At 42.3% G+C, this 18,395-nt stretch overlaps 1 protein-coding gene across 3 annotated transcripts in view; it reads right to left on the reverse strand.

Moving 5' to 3' along the window:
• Nucleotides 1-2,383: 2,383 nt before the first annotated feature.
• mxi1 (max interactor 1, dimerization protein) overlaps nt 2,384-18,395 on the reverse strand; it is a 30,007-nt gene continuing 13,995 nt past the window's right edge. For 2 of the 3 annotated variants that reach the window (XM_072671536.1, XM_072671538.1), the window contains exons 4-6: nt 10,329-10,443; nt 7,391-7,580; nt 2,384-7,201 (exon numbers count right to left, since the gene is read on the reverse strand). In XM_072671536.1, the coding sequence (XP_072527637.1) occupies nt 7,038-7,201; nt 7,391-7,580; nt 10,329-10,443 (469 nt within the window). In that variant the 3' untranslated portion in view covers nt 2,384-7,037. The remainder of the gene's footprint in view (nt 7,202-7,390; nt 7,581-10,328; nt 10,444-18,395) is intronic. The other variant, XM_072671537.1, reaches the window with a different exon arrangement.

An 18,395-nucleotide genomic window follows, 5' to 3' on the forward strand; every position in this document is an offset into this window, starting at 1 on the left:
AAGTTTATGGACATCGGTCTATTAGCCGTACATACTGAATGAGCTTTTTGGCAATAGTTTTGGCACCCCGCACTTTAGCCCAAAGTATGTGGACACTGCTCAATTAGCCAAATGTATTGGATGAGCTTTTGGCAAAGGTTTTGGCACCCCCTACTTTAGCCAAAAGTATGTGGACACAGCTCTATTAGCCCAAAGTATTCGATAATATTTTGCTCTAAACAATCTTTCAAGCAAAAGTTTTGGCACCCCACACTTTAGCCGAAGGTCTGTGGACACCACTCAATTAGCCAAATGTATAGGATGAGCTTTTTGCCAAAGGTTTTGGCACCCCCTACTTTAGCCAAAAGTTTATGGACACCGGGCCTATTAGCCCAACATACTGAATGAGATTTCTGGCAATAGTTTTAGCACTATTGTTTTTTACCACACACTTATAACATGGCAACACCACTGCAAGCACCAACTACATGGCAACACCTTAGCGACCACCTTGATTATTGATTCCATAGCAATCATTGAGAACCACTTTAGCTTTGCTAGCTTAGCTTCACTGCTCTAATCTGCAGCTATGTGCGGAAGGTTACAGGGTTGTTAGAGGCCTAAAGTCCATTACTCCCGCTGAGGCATTGTGGGAAATGTAGTACCCTTCGTGGATTTGCATGGAGTGTCCTGTAGTTCTGCTCAGTGATTCTGGATAGATTGGACTTTTTACTGCCGTGATTTTAGACAGAAGCTTGGACAGGTCTGTTGGAGCATTTCTATTGGTCCGCTGGTTCATATTGCGTCAAAAAGTAAACCCAGTCAAAATGGAGATGCAAGCTTTTGCCAGACAGTATTTTATATTAAAAATTTTAACCTGGACGTCATCAGAATAGCGGCCCACTCAGCCTGTAGTTCCAGCAGTCGACCCCCAGATGTCGCTCACGCTGCACAGCTTACAGTGGTCATCAGGCTCAACTTCAAATATCACTCCTACAGAAAGTGGTGGTGGTGGTTCTCCATCACTGTGTTCATCTTTAGAACATCTCCAAAGTTCTCCTCTCTCATGGAGTCTAGTATTATTTAGAGTTCTCCTCAGATCAACACCTGGTTTGGTGGTAAATCAGGGCTTAATGATGGTAAATCAGGTGAGCTGCTGCTGCTGCTGCTGCTGATGGAGTTGAACACATCCTCCACGCTGTGCTGGCTGGACTGGGGGGCGTCCAGGAGAACCCTGGAGGAACCGAGCTCTGTTCTTCAGACTAGCTCACCGACAAGATCTCACTACTTTCTTTCTTCAGAATGAGAAGCTCTTGTTTCTCCTTTTTACTGGATTTATCTTCACCTGCTTTCTCTGATGAGATCTGGAGTTCATGAATTGATTAATTGATTAATTGATTAATTAATTGTCTAATTTCATTCTAATTCTATCCATTTGTAAAGCACCTGTACTCGCCTTCTGATATTCTGCCTGAATAACCTTTAAGAGTACGTTTTCATATACACGCCCTATTGACAAAAGTATTGGGACAGCTGCTCGTTGTTCATTGCCTCTTCTGAAAGAGCTGACGCTGCTTTTGCTGGAGTAACTGTCTCTACTGTCCAGTGAGGAGTAAGCATTGCTGTGAGGATTTGATTGATTGCATTCGGTGTCAAGAGCTAGGGTTAGTGAGGTCAGCGTGTTGGATGATGATCAGCACCATCCCACCTCATCCCAACATTATTGGATGGAGCACCAACCAACATTCCAGAGAACACAGTTCCTCCAGTGCCCCACTACTCCTCAGTGCTGGGGGGGCTTTATACACCCCTCTAGCCCACACCTGGCATTATTAGGCAGCATGGTGCTGATAGGTTCATCAGGTTTATCTGCTTCAGATGGTCCTATTCTATTGGCAGTACTTCTCTACAGGGACTAGACAAGCTGTGTGTGTATATATATATATATATATATATATATATATGTGTGTGTGTGTGTGTTTGCGCATTTGCACATCAGTGTCAGCAATGGGGGCAGTAGGTGAAGTGGCTGAGTGCATTTATTAGAAGGGGTGTCCACAAACTTTTGGACACTTAATGTCTCTGCAGAACATTAAGCCCTGGTGCTACGTGATTGGTTGAGCAGATCTACCCGTTTTGTTTTCTATAATGGCTCATTGCTTGGGGGGGACTAAATGGACAAAAGTATTGGGACACCCACTCAATCAATGTGTCTTCTGTTGTCTACTTTTGTTGGAGTAACCCACCTTACCTCATTCATTCCCAACCCCCAACTCAAAATCCCAGAGAGTGACCTTGGTGGGTGTCCCTGGACAGTCCCCCAGGTCACGTATATGGTAGATCTGGCCTCCCAAAGACCCTTCCCTTAAAGGCAGCAGAAATAAAAGGACGGCCACAGGCATGGTTTGGTCTTCAGATTTGACAATCTCTGTGTTTTTATTGTAAGTATTGCAGTTTGACTTACAGCTATAATCAGAGTGCATGTTTTACAAAGAATGGCCACAAAGTTCACCAGGACCTCGCTTCTCCCAGGTGGAATAGCTTCCTCAAACTCCAGGCCCACTCTCCCTTAACCAGAGCTTTCCCAACACGGACGAGAGCGTGGATCCCCACGCGTCAAGCTTCTCAGGGTTTCTCATTAGCTGACCACCAAAGGGGAGGTCGACCCCTTTCTACATGGCCAGCGTACACAGTCCCGGCGTATCCGACCTGAACCCGGGTCAGATTTCCCTCTAAGAGCCCATCCGAATAGATAGGCCTGAAAATAAAAGCCTGACCCCGCCTGCCCTGAGAAGCTCGACGTTACCGGCCATCAGCTGATCCCAGATCAGCACTGCGGTCCGAAGTGTTGAGTCGCCGTGTTCGAAAGCAGTGGTTTTTCAACATGGGCCCTGGATTATTGAAGTGCAGATCATGAAAAGAAACAAATGGAAAAAAGAAGGTAGTCTTCAAAAGTTGGGAGAGAGATTGCGCGAGAGAGAGAGAGAGAGAGAGAGAGATACAGTGTTCGTCTGTAGTTTGGCCTGGTGTTAAAACAGCACCATGTTCAGTCCAGCTCCATCCAACCGCTCAAGGATAGTGCCAACAGCGCCAGCAGCGCTAATGGTGCTAACAGCCCCAATAACGAGTGCCGATGAGCCAGCGTTTTAAGCTAGCATCCCGCTAACTCGCGAAGCTCAGCTGTTAGCCATGTTAGCAAGTCCGCAGGAGCGGCGCGGCAGTTCCGCACAAAGGAACGTGCAGCCGCTGTCCGGTGGCGGCGGATCCAGCGCTGGTTCTTGAGCGGCAGCCGTGGAAGCAGGACGGGTTCATGTTCAAAGAGGACGCTAAAAATAAAACAACTGAATTTCTGCCTTAAGCCGCCCAGCGAGGCGGGAGGAGGAATGCATACCAAAGCATCAGCGAGAAAAAAAAAAAGAGACAGAAATAAATTGAGAAAAATAAACAAACAAACAAAGAGAAGGAAAAACAAATAAATTAAGCTCCTCCCCCAAAGCTGTGAATCAGGGAGGAGGAATAAATATGAGAAATTTTAAAGAATTCATTATTTGTAATAAATCCAGGCCGCTCGTTCTTTCCACTCGAGTATAAGGCGGGAAAATAACAGGCGGAAAAGTGACGGGGGGCGCGGCCCACCCCGACTCCGGATCCACAGTGTCGCCGTACTGATCGTGGAATGCCTCTCAGCTTCGACACGGAACAAAAATCACTCAAACAAAATAAAAATAATAATAATAATAAACAATAACTATCTAATAAATAATCATTAAGAGCACAACTCGTAGCACTGTGTGTTTTTTTTTTGTTGTTGCTGTCGTCGTTTCGGTCCCACTTTATATATACAAGTGTCTGTAATAACGGTGTAATAACACATTATTACATTGTAATAACAATGGCGTAGGTGCTCAGTGATGTGTATGTAATACAGTGAGGGTCCTTTAGGGTGTTTATATGAGCTGTCGCAGCTGTTTTTATTATAGGAACCCTTTGGAACAGCTGCACCAGCAGCTCCTCTCTTATGTGGTTATAGATGTGTAATAAAGCGAGAGTAATTGTGTTTATTGGGTTTGTGTGAACTGCCGCCGCCGCTGCTGCTGTTCCTGCTACAGCTGTTTATACACTACAGCAACTTTGTATGTTTACACATTAACGACCCTTGTAATAACAACGGCGATGTATTTGTTATTACAGGTGGATTACCATAGTATAGCTTGTGTAATTACACGTGGGCATCTCTATAGCTGTAACTGACTACCCGAGTGTGTGGTTATTTATACATGTGTAATAAAGTGAGGGTAACTGGAGTAATATAAAGTGCCACCTTTGCTGGTACAGCCATTTCTATGTATATTCATGCATTGTTAATGTGTTATTACATAGTTATTAGAAATACTTCGCATACAAAGCCTAGTAAGTCTCTAATAACTGTGTAGTTACACATTAATAATCACTACTTTCACTACTAGCGGCCTATTGGCTGTTACAGCCGATGGATTACCGCAGTACAGCTTTTGTGTAATTTTGTCTATTACCTAGCTATAACAATATATTTATGCGGTTATAAACGTGTAATAAAAGTGACGGAAGCCGTATTTGTATTACTGCCACTGCTGCCTTTTCTGTTCAGCTGTTTATATGGCTAGTAATGCACTGTTAATGTGTAATAACACCATTATTAGCAAGCCTTATTATGACTTCTATTAAGTCTAATAACAATGTAATTACATATTAACAATCCATGCAATAACAGCGTAACTACAGTTGGTTCATTCGCTGTTACAGATGAATTACCGTGGTACAGCTCATGTAATTACACATGTATTAACTTTAGTTTTCACTCATTACACAAGTGTCTTAACAGATATTACAATATTGTTGTGGTTATACATGTGTAATAAAGCAAGGGGGTATTGTGTTTATATGAGCTGCCACTGCTGCTTTTCCTGTTATAGCTATTTCTATGTCTATAACTGGACCTTTCATGTGTAATTACACTGTTATTAGAGCAACAATATAAAGTGTATATGGGGGGGGAAACATCTAATAACTATGTAATAACACATAATATAGATAATAACTATATATAATATATACAACTACTGGTGGTTTATTCATTATTACAGATGGATTCCAGGAAAAGTAGCTGTAAATCATATAAATCGAACTATCCTTGTGTTATTACACATTTATAACCACATTTGAGAGTGCATGCGCTGTTACAGCTGTCCAATTTAAAGTATGTAAAGATATACGTGTAATTACACAAGCTGTACCGCGGGAATAGCGGCTAAGTCAATAGTAATTACAGTGTTATTACATGCTTGTTAATATGTAACTACACAGTAATTACAGACACTTTTAACGAAAAGTGGGACCGCTGTTTCTTTTAGTCACCAGTAGATCCGTGCTCAGGGGTCTGTGCTCAGGGGTCCATGTTCAGGGGTCCCTGCTTGCCTTCCGATTCTTCCAGTCACTCGTTGGCTTGCCGTTCTCAGAGCGTTTTAAGTCCAGGCAGCTACAGAACCGAACGGGTCGGTCATCGTTGAACTGGGGCCGCAAACGAATGAACAAAATGGTAAATACTGTCCATGCCACTCTGCCAGCACATCTGAGGATAGTAAATTTCTCCAAAAATATAATTTAAAATGCACAAAAACACAAGACAAACAGCAACAGAGGCAATAGTTCTACCCATGGGTATCTACCTGTTTTTTTTGTTTGTTTTTTGTTTTTTTTTACTCTGTTTTGTTTCCATTTTTTTTTTTTCATTTTCTCTTAATTTATTAAACTATTTATGTATTATATACAAAAAAACAAGCAAGTTGGATTTTGCTCTTTTGGACGGACACTGAAAAGTGCCTTAAGAGGAAAAAGAAAAAAAAGATAAAAAAAAAAAAAAAAAAAGAAAATCAACAAGGGGGCGGGGCTTGAGGAGATGTAGCGATGAAGGGGAGGGGCTAGAGGAGTTATTGCTTTGCTTGTTCCTGCTAGTCGGGACGTCTACTCTAGTCGGGATGCGGTATGAGTTGTGGGGGGGGAGGGGGTCTGTGCCGTGGTTTCTAGGGTCGGCTCTAGGGCGGGACAGTGCAGAGTTGCTTGTGGTAGCTGCTGCGCCGAGGCGCCGGACGCCCGGCGCGGGTTCGAATGCACCAAATCTCCCAGTATCCATGGGAACGAGCTTCGCGTACGTATTGTTTTGTTTAGTTTGTTTGTTTTTGTTCCTCTGTTAACCCCCTTATTTCCGGCGATGACGTCGTTTTTTTTTTGTTGTTGGTATAGTTGGTTTTTACGTAGCACCAATCGATAGCAGTTCGCACCTCGGGATCGGGCAGCCTTGGACGATCGTAAAAATGTATAATTAAATAAGAACAACAAAACAATAAATACACGATCTGAAGACACAGGGCTGATCTTGATATGCTGGGAGAGAGTGTTCCAGTGGACGTCCGAATCGCGTTATGCGTTACGTTGGTTCGCAGATTGGTCCGAAATGTTGCTTTGGGAAGAAAAAAAAAAAAAATCAAGTCCCAACAGGTGACCAGCTCACAAGCCTTGAGGACCTTTGCGTGCAGAGGAATGGGATAATTCGAGAGTTAAAAAAAACAACCAAAAAAACGACATTTAAAAGTTGCTCCATTGCAATTAGAATAACTTCGGAAAATTTCATTCTGAGCAAAAAAAACCCAAACTAAACAAAATGAAGGACGAATCTATCGGGTAAAATTTGCACTGAATCCTTAGAAACTGTCTATAAAAACAATCAGTGCTGCGTTCAGCTTTCCCAAGCTTAAACATTCAGGAACAATCAATTAATCAAATCAATCAATCAATCAATTCATTAGTTAATCAACCCAGAGGGAGCAGTTGAAGGCTTGCGAACTGGTCACGTTGACGACATGGCAGAGTCTGACTGGTCAGGGTTGGGTGTTTGGTGATGATGCCGGGGCGGAGTGGGAGTGTCTCGATTGTGTTGGAGTAGACTCATTGTAGGGGGGACGTTGGTAGTTGCCGTTTTCGGGACAGTGAGTGAGTGAGTGAGTGTATATATGTATGTATGTCTAGGAGCTGAAGGCCAGCTTGAGGCTGCAGGAGGAATAGCCCTCGTCGCTGGCCAGGCTCTGCAGGCTGCTGTGGTCGTCCAGGTCGCTGGTGCTGGCCATGCTCACACTGTCCAGCTCTCCATGGGAGAACTCGGTGCTCTCTACATCTACCTCGATCTCCTCTGTAGAGAGAAAAAGAGAGAGAGATGGAATGGGGTGAGTCATCAGCTGTGGAGGTCTACACTGTGGATCTTTAGGGTGCTACATGCTGGTAAGGAGGAACCTCTGGAGGTTCCCGGAGGCACTTTGTGTTAAGGTGCTGCCATCGCTACATAGTAAAACTGAACTACTGTCAAATCTCAGCGCTGTACCTTGATCAGAGTCTGAGCGGTCGGAGCGTTCGGAGCAGTGGGTTGATCCCACGCTGTCGGTGCGTATCCTCTCGCCCTCCCCGTGTCCACAGGACCCTCGCAGGAAGTCCAGCTGCCGGCGAAGGTGCCTCTGCTTCCGCTCCAAACTCTCCAACTGATACTGAGACTTCCTATCAGCCTCCTCCAACTTCTGCAGAGAGAGAGAGCGAGAGAGAGAGAGAGAGAGAGATAGAGAGAGAGAGAGAGAGAGGAGAGAGAGAGAGAGAGAGAGAGAAGAGAGAGAGAGAGAAGAGAGAGAGAGAGATTACTGTAGCAGGTCCAAAACATTCCAAAATAACCTTTTAAACAATACGAAACTTTTGAAGCTTCATTCAAGACATTTTATTTTTTCAAAATGAAAGTCCAAAATAAAATTACTAAAATTACCAAAATTACTATCCAGAGCAATGTTCTACTAAAGTTCTACTAAAATTACTATCCAGAATAAAAATTCTACTAAAATTATTATCCAGAATAAAGTTCTACTAAAATTATTATCCAGAATAAAGTTCTACTAAAATTATTATCCAGAATAAAGTTCTACTAAGTTCTACTAAAATTACTATCCAGAATAAAGTTCTACTAAAATTATTATCCAGAATAAAGTTCTACTAAAATTATTATCCAGAATAAAGTTCTACTAAAATTATTATCCAGAATAAAAGTTCTACTAAGTTCTACTAAAGTTACTATCCAGAGTAAAGTTCTACTAAAATTATTATCCAGAATAAAAGTTCTACTAAGTTCTACTAAAGTTACTATCCAGAGTAAAGTTCTACTAAAATTATTATCCAGAATAAAAGTTCTACTAAGTTCTACTAAAGTTACTATCCAGAATAAAGTTCTACTAAAATTACTATCCAGAGTAAAGTTCTACTAAAATTATTATCCAGAATAAAGTTCTACTAAAATTATTATCCAGAATAAAGTTCTACTAAAATTATTATCCAGAATAAAGTTCTACTAAGTTCTACTAAAATTATTATCCAGAATAAAGTTCTACTAAGTTCTATTAAAGTTACTATCCAGAGTAAAGTTCTACTAAAATTATTATCCAGAATAAAAGTTCTACTAAGTTCTACTAAAGTTACTATCCAGAGTAAAGTTCTACTAAAATTACTATCCAGAGTAAAGTTCTACTAAAATTATTATCCAGAATAAAGTTTTACTAAAATTATTATCCAGAATAAAGTTCTACTAAAATTATTATCCAGAATAAAGTTCTACTAAGTTCTACTAAAATTATTATCCAGAATAAAGTTCTACTAAAATTATTATCCAGAATAAAGTTCTACTAAGTTCTACTAAAATTATTATCCAGAATAAAGTTCTACTAAGTTCTACTAAAGTTACTATCCAGAGTAAAGTTCTACTAAAATTATTATCCAGAATAAAGTTCTACTAAGTTCTACTAAAATTATTATCCAGAATAAAGTTCTACTAAGTTCTACTAAAGTTACTATCCAGAGTAAAGTTCTACTAAAATTATTATCCAGAATAAAGTTCTACTAAAATTATTATCCAGAATAAAGTTCTACTAAGTTCTACTAAAATTATTATCCAGAGTAAAGTTCTACTAAAATTATTATCCAGAATAAAGTTCTACTAAGTTCTACTAAAGTTACTATCCAGAGTAAAGTTCTACTAAAATTATCCAGAATAAAAGTTCTACTAAGTTCTACTAAAGTTACTATCCAGAGTAAAGTTCTACTAAAATTACTATCCAGAGTAAAGTTCTACTAAAATTATTATCCAGAATAAAGTTTTACTAAAATTATTATCCAGAATAAAGTTCTACTAAAATTATTATCCAGAATAAAGTTCTACTAAGTTCTACTAAAATTATTATCCAGAATAAAGTTCTACTAAAATTATTATCCAGAATAAAGTTCTACTAAGTTCTACTAAAATTATTATCCAGAATAAAGTTCTACTAAGTTCTACTAAAGTTACTATCCAGAGTAAAGTTCTACTAAAATTATTATCCAGAATAAAGTTCTACTAAAATTATTATCCAGAATAAAGTTCTACTAAGTTCTACTAAAATTATTATCCAGAATAAAGTTCTACTAAGTTCTACTAAAGTTACTATCCAGAGTAAAGTTCTACTAAAATTATTATCCAGAATAAATGTTCTACTAAGTTCTACTAAAATTACTATCCAGAATAAAGTTCTACTAAAATTACTATCCAGAGCAATGTTCTACTAAAGTTCTACTAAAATTACTATCCAGAATAAAGTTCTACTAAAATTATTATCCAGAATAAAGTTCTACTAAAATTATTATCCAGAATAAAGTTCTACTAAAGTTCTTCTAAAATTATTATCCAGAATAAAAGTTCTACTAAAATTTCTATCCGGAGTAAAGTTCTACTAAAGTTGTACTAAAGTTCTACTAAAATTTCTATCCGGAGTAAAGTTCTAGTAAAGTTCTACCTAAATGAACAGGTTTCCCAGGAGCCTGACTGCATGTGTTTATTACACATCTTTAAACAACCCAGCTCAGATCAATGTACACACACTGCTAATGTGAACAGTGACAATACACAACAGCAGTGCAATAGAACATGACCTCTGGCTGTGCGAGCATACACACGACTCGCTGATGATCAATAAAACAGGCTGAAATAAGCTGTGTATGGAGCACTTTCACAAACTCTGAATGTTAATGAACCCCGGATTACTTCCTACTTCTGCTTTATTTGGGCGTTGGCAAGGTCAAGCAGGTGTGTGTGTGTGTGTGTGTTTTCATAGATCAAGACAAAAATGTGTAATATATATATATATATAGTGTAGCTGTGTATCTGTATTTCACCTTTATTCGTACTTTGAGCTTCGTTAAGTAAACCCACGGTGTGTGTTAGTGTGTGTGTGTGAGTGAGGGAAGGTGTGTGTTACCTTTATATGTGCTTTAGCTTTGTTGAGCAGGCCCAGTGTAGTGTGACGGTTGCAGTCTGGTCCCAGCGGGATGAGCGCCTTCAATCGCTCCAAACACAGCCGGAGGTGGGCTCGCCTGTAAAAACACACACAGCTCAGAATGAAACCGGCGGAAACACGAGGCGGCGCGGCGCAGTGTGGCGCTGCGACCCAGCCGGCTGTTTGTGATGCAGCAGGACTGTGAACATGAGGACGCCAGCGAAGGGGGACGCTGCAGTGCCTTCTTAATCCGCACGGGGCCGGTGCTACAGGCGTCCGACACCGCGCTAATGAACGTATTATCTCCCTCCCACACGAGCTGGAACCCCCTTTGGACCGGCGCCTGCGGTTTCTGCCCCGGTAGGACTTACTGTTATCTATAAACACGGGCAGACGTACGGACACCATTCAGCCCTGCTGCCGTCACACACAGTATCAGAGAATACACCATGCGTCCAAATATTTATGGACAGTCAATGAAACAGGCGTCCCAATACTTTTGTCCATATAGTGTTAGTGTATAGTTCGTGTATAGAGTCTTGACCAAGCTCTCCTATTGGTGTAGACTGCTGTGCTCGCCTGGGGGACTGAACCCCAGTTTGCCATGGGAAAGGCGGTGGTGTTACTCTCTACCCTACACACTCTCTACACACACACACACACACACACACACACACACACACACACACAAAACCCTGCAGTGTAGTGAGGCGCAGACTGGTATGCAGGCACTGATATGCTCAAATGAACAATGAACACTGGAAGAAAGCCCAGCGCGAAAGTGTGTGTGTGTGTGTGTGTGTGTGTGTGTGTGTGTGTGTGTGAGAGAGAGATCATGTGAGTGAGACCGATGGCTATCTGTGTGTATACCTCTTATCAGGTCATTTCTGCCTGTATTCTTCTCTCTTATCAGAACCAAGTGTCTCTACTGTCTCCCCATCCAACACACACACACACACACACACACACACACACACACACACACAGCTCTCCTGTCTCGCCAGAAGCAGATCTGATGTGTTATCAGAGTGTGAGTGTAACAAACAGGGCACAGATACCAGGACAGCCCTACACATAAGGTGGCGTGTGTGTGTGTGTGTGTGTGTGTGTGTGTGTGTGTGTGTGTAGGAGCATATGCTGCTGGCAGACGAGAGGGTGTGTTCCTCACTGATAACTATGCAGGCCTTCTAACCCTAGCCCCAAAACGCACACACACACACACACACACACATACACACACACACACACACATACACACACACACACACACACACACACACACACACACACAGTACTGCAGTTCAGAACAGAATTGATTTATAAGCTAATGTTGCTAATATTAGCATGATGGAATCCACAGGAGCTAGCTTAAAAAGCTAAAGTTGAACGCTAATGTTGCTAACGCTAGCAGACTGTAATGCAGGAGAAGCTGTATTTAAAGTTTCAGTTTGAACAGAAATGAAAGCTAATGTTGCTAAAATTAGCATAATGTAATCCAGTGGAACCGGTCTTCAGTTTTGCTTTGAGCTGAACTGAAAGCTAACGCTGCTGCTGCTTTTAGCCTGACGTTCTCCAGAAGAACCCGTCTCCCGAGGTCCAGTCTGAACTGAGCTGACCTGAAAGCTAACTGTTAGCATGATGCAGTCCAGAGGACGTCACCGTCACTTCTGCTTTGATGTAATCCAGCACGGGGCTAATGGCTGTGCTCACACCCTCGCCGGGGAAGCTGGGAAACGTCCCAGGGACTAATCGGACGGGAGCAGGCTTTCGTTACAGCAGAGACGGAGGAGCGTCAGGCCTCCAGAAGTCAAACTGAAAAGAACACATACTGGAGAGACACTGTAGACCAAAGAGCTTCTAGGAACGACTCACTATCTACTGTAAATGATTCAGTAACTGCTATGAATGAATCAACATCTACTATAAATGGTTCAGTATCTACTATAAATGATTCAACATTTACTATAAACGGTTCAGTAACTACTGTAACGGATTTAGTATCTACTATAAAAAGATTCAACATTTGCTATAAATGATTCAGTATCAACTATAAATGATTCAACATTTACTATAAATGGTTCAGTAACTACTGTAACTGATTCAGTATCTACTATAAATGATTAAACATTTACTATAAACGGTTCAGTAACTACTGTAACGGATTTAGTATCTACTATAAAAAGATTCAACATTTGCTATAAATGATTCAGTATGTACTATAAATGCTTTAGTATCTACTATAAATGGTTCAGTAACTACTATAAATGATTCAGTAACTAACATAAATTATTCCGTATCTACTATAAATGATTCAACATCTACTGTAACTGATTCAACATTTACTATAAATGGTTCAGTATCTACTATAAACGAATCAACATTTACTATAAATGATTCAACATTTACTATAAATGGTTCAACATTTACTATAAACGATTTAACACCTACTATAAATGATTCAACATCTACTGTAACTGATTCAGTATCTACTGTAAATGATTCAACATCTACTATAAATGGTTCAACATTTACTATAAACGATTTAACACCTACTATAAATGATTCAACATCTACTGTAACTGATTCAGTATCTACTGTAAATGATTCAACATCTACTATAAATGGTTCAACATTTACTATAAACGATTCAACACCTACTATAAATGATTCAACATCTACTGTAACTGATTCAGTATCTACTGTAACTGATTCAACATCTACTGTAACTGATTCAGTATCTACTGTAACTGATTCAACATCTACTGTAACTGATTCAGTATCTACTATAAATGATTCAACATCTACTGTAACTGATTCAGTATCTACTGTAAATGATTCAACATCTACTGTAAATGATTCAACATCTACTGTAAATGATTCAACATCTACTGTCACTGACTCAGTATCTACTGTAAATGCTCCATAGCGCTCTCCTCCCAGCATGTTGAACATATGCAGTGGGACCTCTGGCTCCAGCTGGCCGGCAGCATCACTGCGTTACAGTGGGTGTTCTAGCTAATATCAACAGTGACGGACGCAAGTTTTAGGACCTCCTAGTCTCAACAGTCAGGGTTCCCCTTTAAGGGGTCAAGCTGAACCCCACCTACGTTTCCTCCACACACACCTCAGCACCCGCTCGCCCGCCCACGCGCCCGCGCAGTGGCCTCCACTGTAAGCGAGTTTCGAGTGAACTGGCTGGGACTGTTCCTTTAACAAGTCCACGCTGGCCTTCCTCGAGCGCGTGTGTATGATGCCGTCCAGAAGGAGTGTGTGTGTGTGTGTGTGTGTGTAAGTATCTGCGTGAGAAGTGTGGGTGTGGAACAGCACGATTGTGTGTACAGGTCCTAGAATAGCTCCTCCACTCCTCTACTGGAACTGCGTGAATGACACTCCATCTGTAGCTAGATTACACAACACGTGGCCGGCCGTTCTCGTAAATCCACACACACACGCACACACACACACGAGCACGCAAACACACACAAACATACTCACACTCACACGCAATGTGCAGGCACATTCTGTCAAAGCTACCCACGATGCCGTGGGGGTGTGCAGCCAGGGACGGCCTGTGTTGGGGCGTGTTATGGGCTGAGATGTTCCCTCCGTTCTTCTCTGAAGAGCTGAAGCTCTGATGAGCAGCTGAATCACATCTGAAAGTGATTCGCTCTGTTCGCCCCATTCCAGCACTTCCACCAGAGGCTCAGCTGAGCTAAAGTGTCACATGATTCACTGACTGCTATAAATGATTCAGTAAACTGTGATTCACTATTAATCATTCAGCAACTGCTATAAATGATTCAGTGTCTATTTGAAACATTTCTGTATCTACTATAAATGATTCGGTAAAAGATTCAGTAAAAATTTTTCTATGATTCAGTATCTGTTTTAAATAAATTAGTATTTGTTATAAATAAATGAGTAGTTGCTATGAATGATTCAACAACTACCACAATGATTCGGTAACTGCTATAAATGAATCAGTATCTGGTTGGAGTCATTGTAACACTTGGTAACATTGTAACTGTATAAATGATTCACTGACTGCTATAATTGATTCAGTATCTATTTGAAACATTTATCTATCTACTATAAAGGATTCAGTATCTTTTAAAACAGTTCTACAATAAATGATTCAGTGTCTGTTATAAATGATTCACTGACTGCTATAAATGAATCCGTAACTGCTATTTGAAACTATTTGAAACATTTTTGTATCTACTATAAATGATTCAGTGTCTGCTGTAAATGATTCAGTTGCTGTTTTAATTATTTAGTATAAGTAGTTTCTATGAATGATTCAACATCCACTGTAACTGCTATAAATGAATCAGTATCTGTTTGAAATGTTTCAGTATATATTATACAGGATTCAGCATCTAGGATGATTTAGTATTTACTATAAATGATTCAGTATCTACTAAAAATGATTCAGTATCTATTTAAACTGCTATAAATGATTCAGTATCTATAAAAAAAATCTTTATGTACTATAAATAATTCGGTGTCTGTTACAAATGATTCAGTTACTGCTATAATTGATTCATTTATAGTAGATTCAGAAATGTTTCAAATAGATACTGATTCACCTTTACCGTTAGGAGTACAGCCTTTACCTGCTGTTACAATAACTACCATCTGGGGTAAAGGGTGGTGGTAGCAGTGAGGGTGAGGGTGGGTGCTGGTTTGGGGTTTGGGGCTGGGTGGAGGGAGGGGGGAGGTCTGGCTGAACTAGGGCTGTAACTCGGGCCGTCCTGTTCTCCAGAGAGGACGGCGAGTGCAGGGCTGGGTCAGGCCTTCACTCGCTAGAACAGAACATCCAGAGGAGGAGCTCCTCACATCCTCACAGCCCAGACATGTTCAGACCTGCTCCCTGCCTCACACACACACACACACACACACACACACACACACACACACACAGTCCAGCGACCAAACGACTTGACACACAGTACGTTTTGAGACGGCTGCATGTCTTGACATATCCCTCCAGACACTCCAAACACACACACACACGCACACACACACACGCAAATGCAGAAAAACAACTGAGGTGACTAATGAGTGTGTGTGTGTGTTTGTGTGTGTGATTGTGTGTGTGTGATTGTGTGTTGGTGAGCCTAAATATAGAAGGAAACAGAGGGGGGGGGGGTCTTGGCACAAAGGATTCAATACAAAGGGGGTTAAAGTCAAACACTGATCACGTCAGTAAGGAGAGAGAGAGAGAGAGAGAGAGAGAGAGAGAGCGAACAAAAACAGAAAGTAAGAGCGAGAGAGCAAAGGAAAGAGAAAGAGCGAGAGAGAGATAGAGAGAGAGCAAAAAGAGAAAGTAAGAGCGAGAGAGCAAAGGAAAGAGAAAGAGCGAGAGAGAGATAGAGAGAGAGAGAGAGAGAGAGAGAGAGAGAGATAGAGAGAGAACTGCTCTCTTGCTGCAGCTACACACTCATGTTAGTGCTGATGGCTTCGGGATCTCCTCTTCAACGTGTGTACACACACACACACACACACACACACACACACACACACACACACACTCTCTCTCTCTCTCTCTCATTTCACAGCCTGTATTTTTACCGCTGCTCTTTTGAAGGTTCCCACAGGCTAAAGCCAACTATTTTTACTAGATCTGAGTGTGTGTGAGTGTGTGTGTGTGTGTGTGTGTATGCGTGTATGTTTGTGTGGTTTTACAGGGCGGTGCATACAGCACGTGTGTACACGTGTTTCCACGGCACCCGTCGCCAGAGCGCTGCTGCTCACCGTTTACTGAAGTGAGGGGGTTTCTGCGTTCGGGCCGGCAGCTCCACTCCTGCTCTGATCGGGGATGTGTGTGTGTGTGTGTGTGTGTGTGGAGACGCTGGGGTTTCTGGGAAATATCGCTTGGAAGGCGAGATGGCGCCTCTCTCTCTCTCTCTCCACACACACACACACACACTTTGCCTCTCTTACCAGCACATGAGTTTCCTGACATCCAGTAGGACCTCCCCTACCTCACGGTGGGAGACGCTACGCTAGTGTTGCTAACAAGTAATGGAAGCTTATGGCCTTCCAATTAGCACGGTTAGCACGAGTGCCCTGATTCAGCAATACACTTAGCACAATGCTAATCGGCGTACATAAGCGTCCACTGAGATTGCCACTTTAAGCTGCACCCACACAGACGTACACACACACACACACACACACACACACACACACACACACACACACACACGGGTTCTAGTCTAGGCCCTGTAGAGAAGTACCGCCAATAGAATAGGACCTCCTGATGCAGATAAACCTGAGGAGCTTTAGCTTAGCGTTAGCTCAGTTCAGTTGAGCACGTTAGCCAATAGGCCAGCCAGCTGAAACCACCCGGTTTGGTTGAACCCGTGCAACGACAAAGACCTTCCTCTCCATTCTATCCACTTCCTCCCATCCCATTTCTGTTGACCGACAGCAACGCCATACGCGCCCAGGTTCAGCGCAACACCCTCCCCTGACCTACTTATAGAACAGCACATAGGGCAGCCTGCCTGTGGAGGAAACTCGCTGTTGCTATGCGTCGTCACGGCAAGGGAAGCAGTGGGATCTACAGTACAGCTCAAACACACACACACACACACACACACACACACACTTTCCCCTTTAGTGCGAAGAAGGCAGTAGAGAAGCCAAGGCATGCGATTAATTGACAAAAGTATTGGGACGCTTGCTCATTACTTCAGTGTTTCTTTGGAAATCAAGGCTATTAAAAGGAGCTTATCCTGCCGTCTCTACTCTACAGGGAAGAAGGCGAGGCTTTCTACTACTTTCTACTTTTTTAAGAAGCACTGCTGTGAGAATTTGATTGCATGCAGCGACAAGAGCTAGTGAGGTCAGGATGTTGGATGATCAGCACCTTCCATCCATCCATCCATCCATCCATCCCTAACTCATCCTCAACTCGCCCCATTCAGAAGTACTGGATGGAGCTCCACCACCCATCATTCCAGAGAACACAGCTCTTCCACTGCTCCACAGCTCATAAGCCCTAACCCTAATTCAGCAGGCGTCCCAATACTTTTGTCCAATACTTCAAAGTCTTGGGACATCACTAAAGCAACGCATTTCAAACGAGCTGGCTTCGTCATGGCGACGCTGGCTTTTGCAAGACTGATAAAGGATGGCACATGAAAAAAAATGGAGCACTCCAGTAACCAATCAGAACGCATGTGAGCTCCCTGACCAATCACAGCTCCAGATGGGCGTGCGTGGGTGGTCTGATGGATTAATAGAGATCATCTAAATCAATTAAAAGTCCATTACTGATGAATTCTAATCGGTAACCATGGCAGATAATTGGTCAGCCAGTACATTGCAGGGCATTTCATCACAGTAGTGTACAGTAGTCTCTCGCCCTTTCTCTCTCTCTCTCTGTGTGTGTGTGTGTGTGTGCTCGTCATCCCCAGCGTATAGCCGACTGATACATGCAGTAAGGGCAGTCGTGGAGAGGCGCACGTATACAGGAGCGTGTGTGGGATGTAATATGCATGGGACACCCCCACTCCCCACCCCCCATCACACACACACACACACACACACACACACACACACACACACTGCTTATCTGTGTTTGTGCACAGATTTCCCTCTGTATCCTCACGTGATGGCTCTGGTCACATGGTTTGGTTAATGCATGGATTACAGAGAGAGAAAGAGAGCACGCGAGAGCGTGAGAGAGCGAGAGAGTGAGAGAGCGAGAGAGTGAGCAAGAGAGAGAGAGCGAGAGAGAGAGCAAGAGAGAGAGAGAGCGAGAGAGAGAGAGAGCGAGAGAGAGAGAGAGCGAGAGAGAGAGAGCGAGAGAGAGAGCGAGCAAGAGAGAGAGAGAGCGAGAGAGCAAGAGAGAGAGAGATAGAGAGAGAGAGAGAGAGCGTGAGAGCGGGCTTCAGACTCTCCAGCTGATCCGATCAATACCGCCCTGGCCGAACGCATTAATGGGGTGATAGCAGGATCGGTCAGTTGGTCCAGCCTTACAGCCTGAAATCGCGGTAGGCTACGCTAGGCTAGCGCTAGGCTAATAGCGGGTCTCAG

This window comes from Salminus brasiliensis, chromosome 25, assembly GCF_030463535.1.
Source record: "Salminus brasiliensis chromosome 25, fSalBra1.hap2, whole genome shotgun sequence".
In the NCBI taxonomy this organism is placed as follows: domain Eukaryota; kingdom Metazoa; phylum Chordata; class Actinopteri; order Characiformes; family Bryconidae; genus Salminus; species Salminus brasiliensis.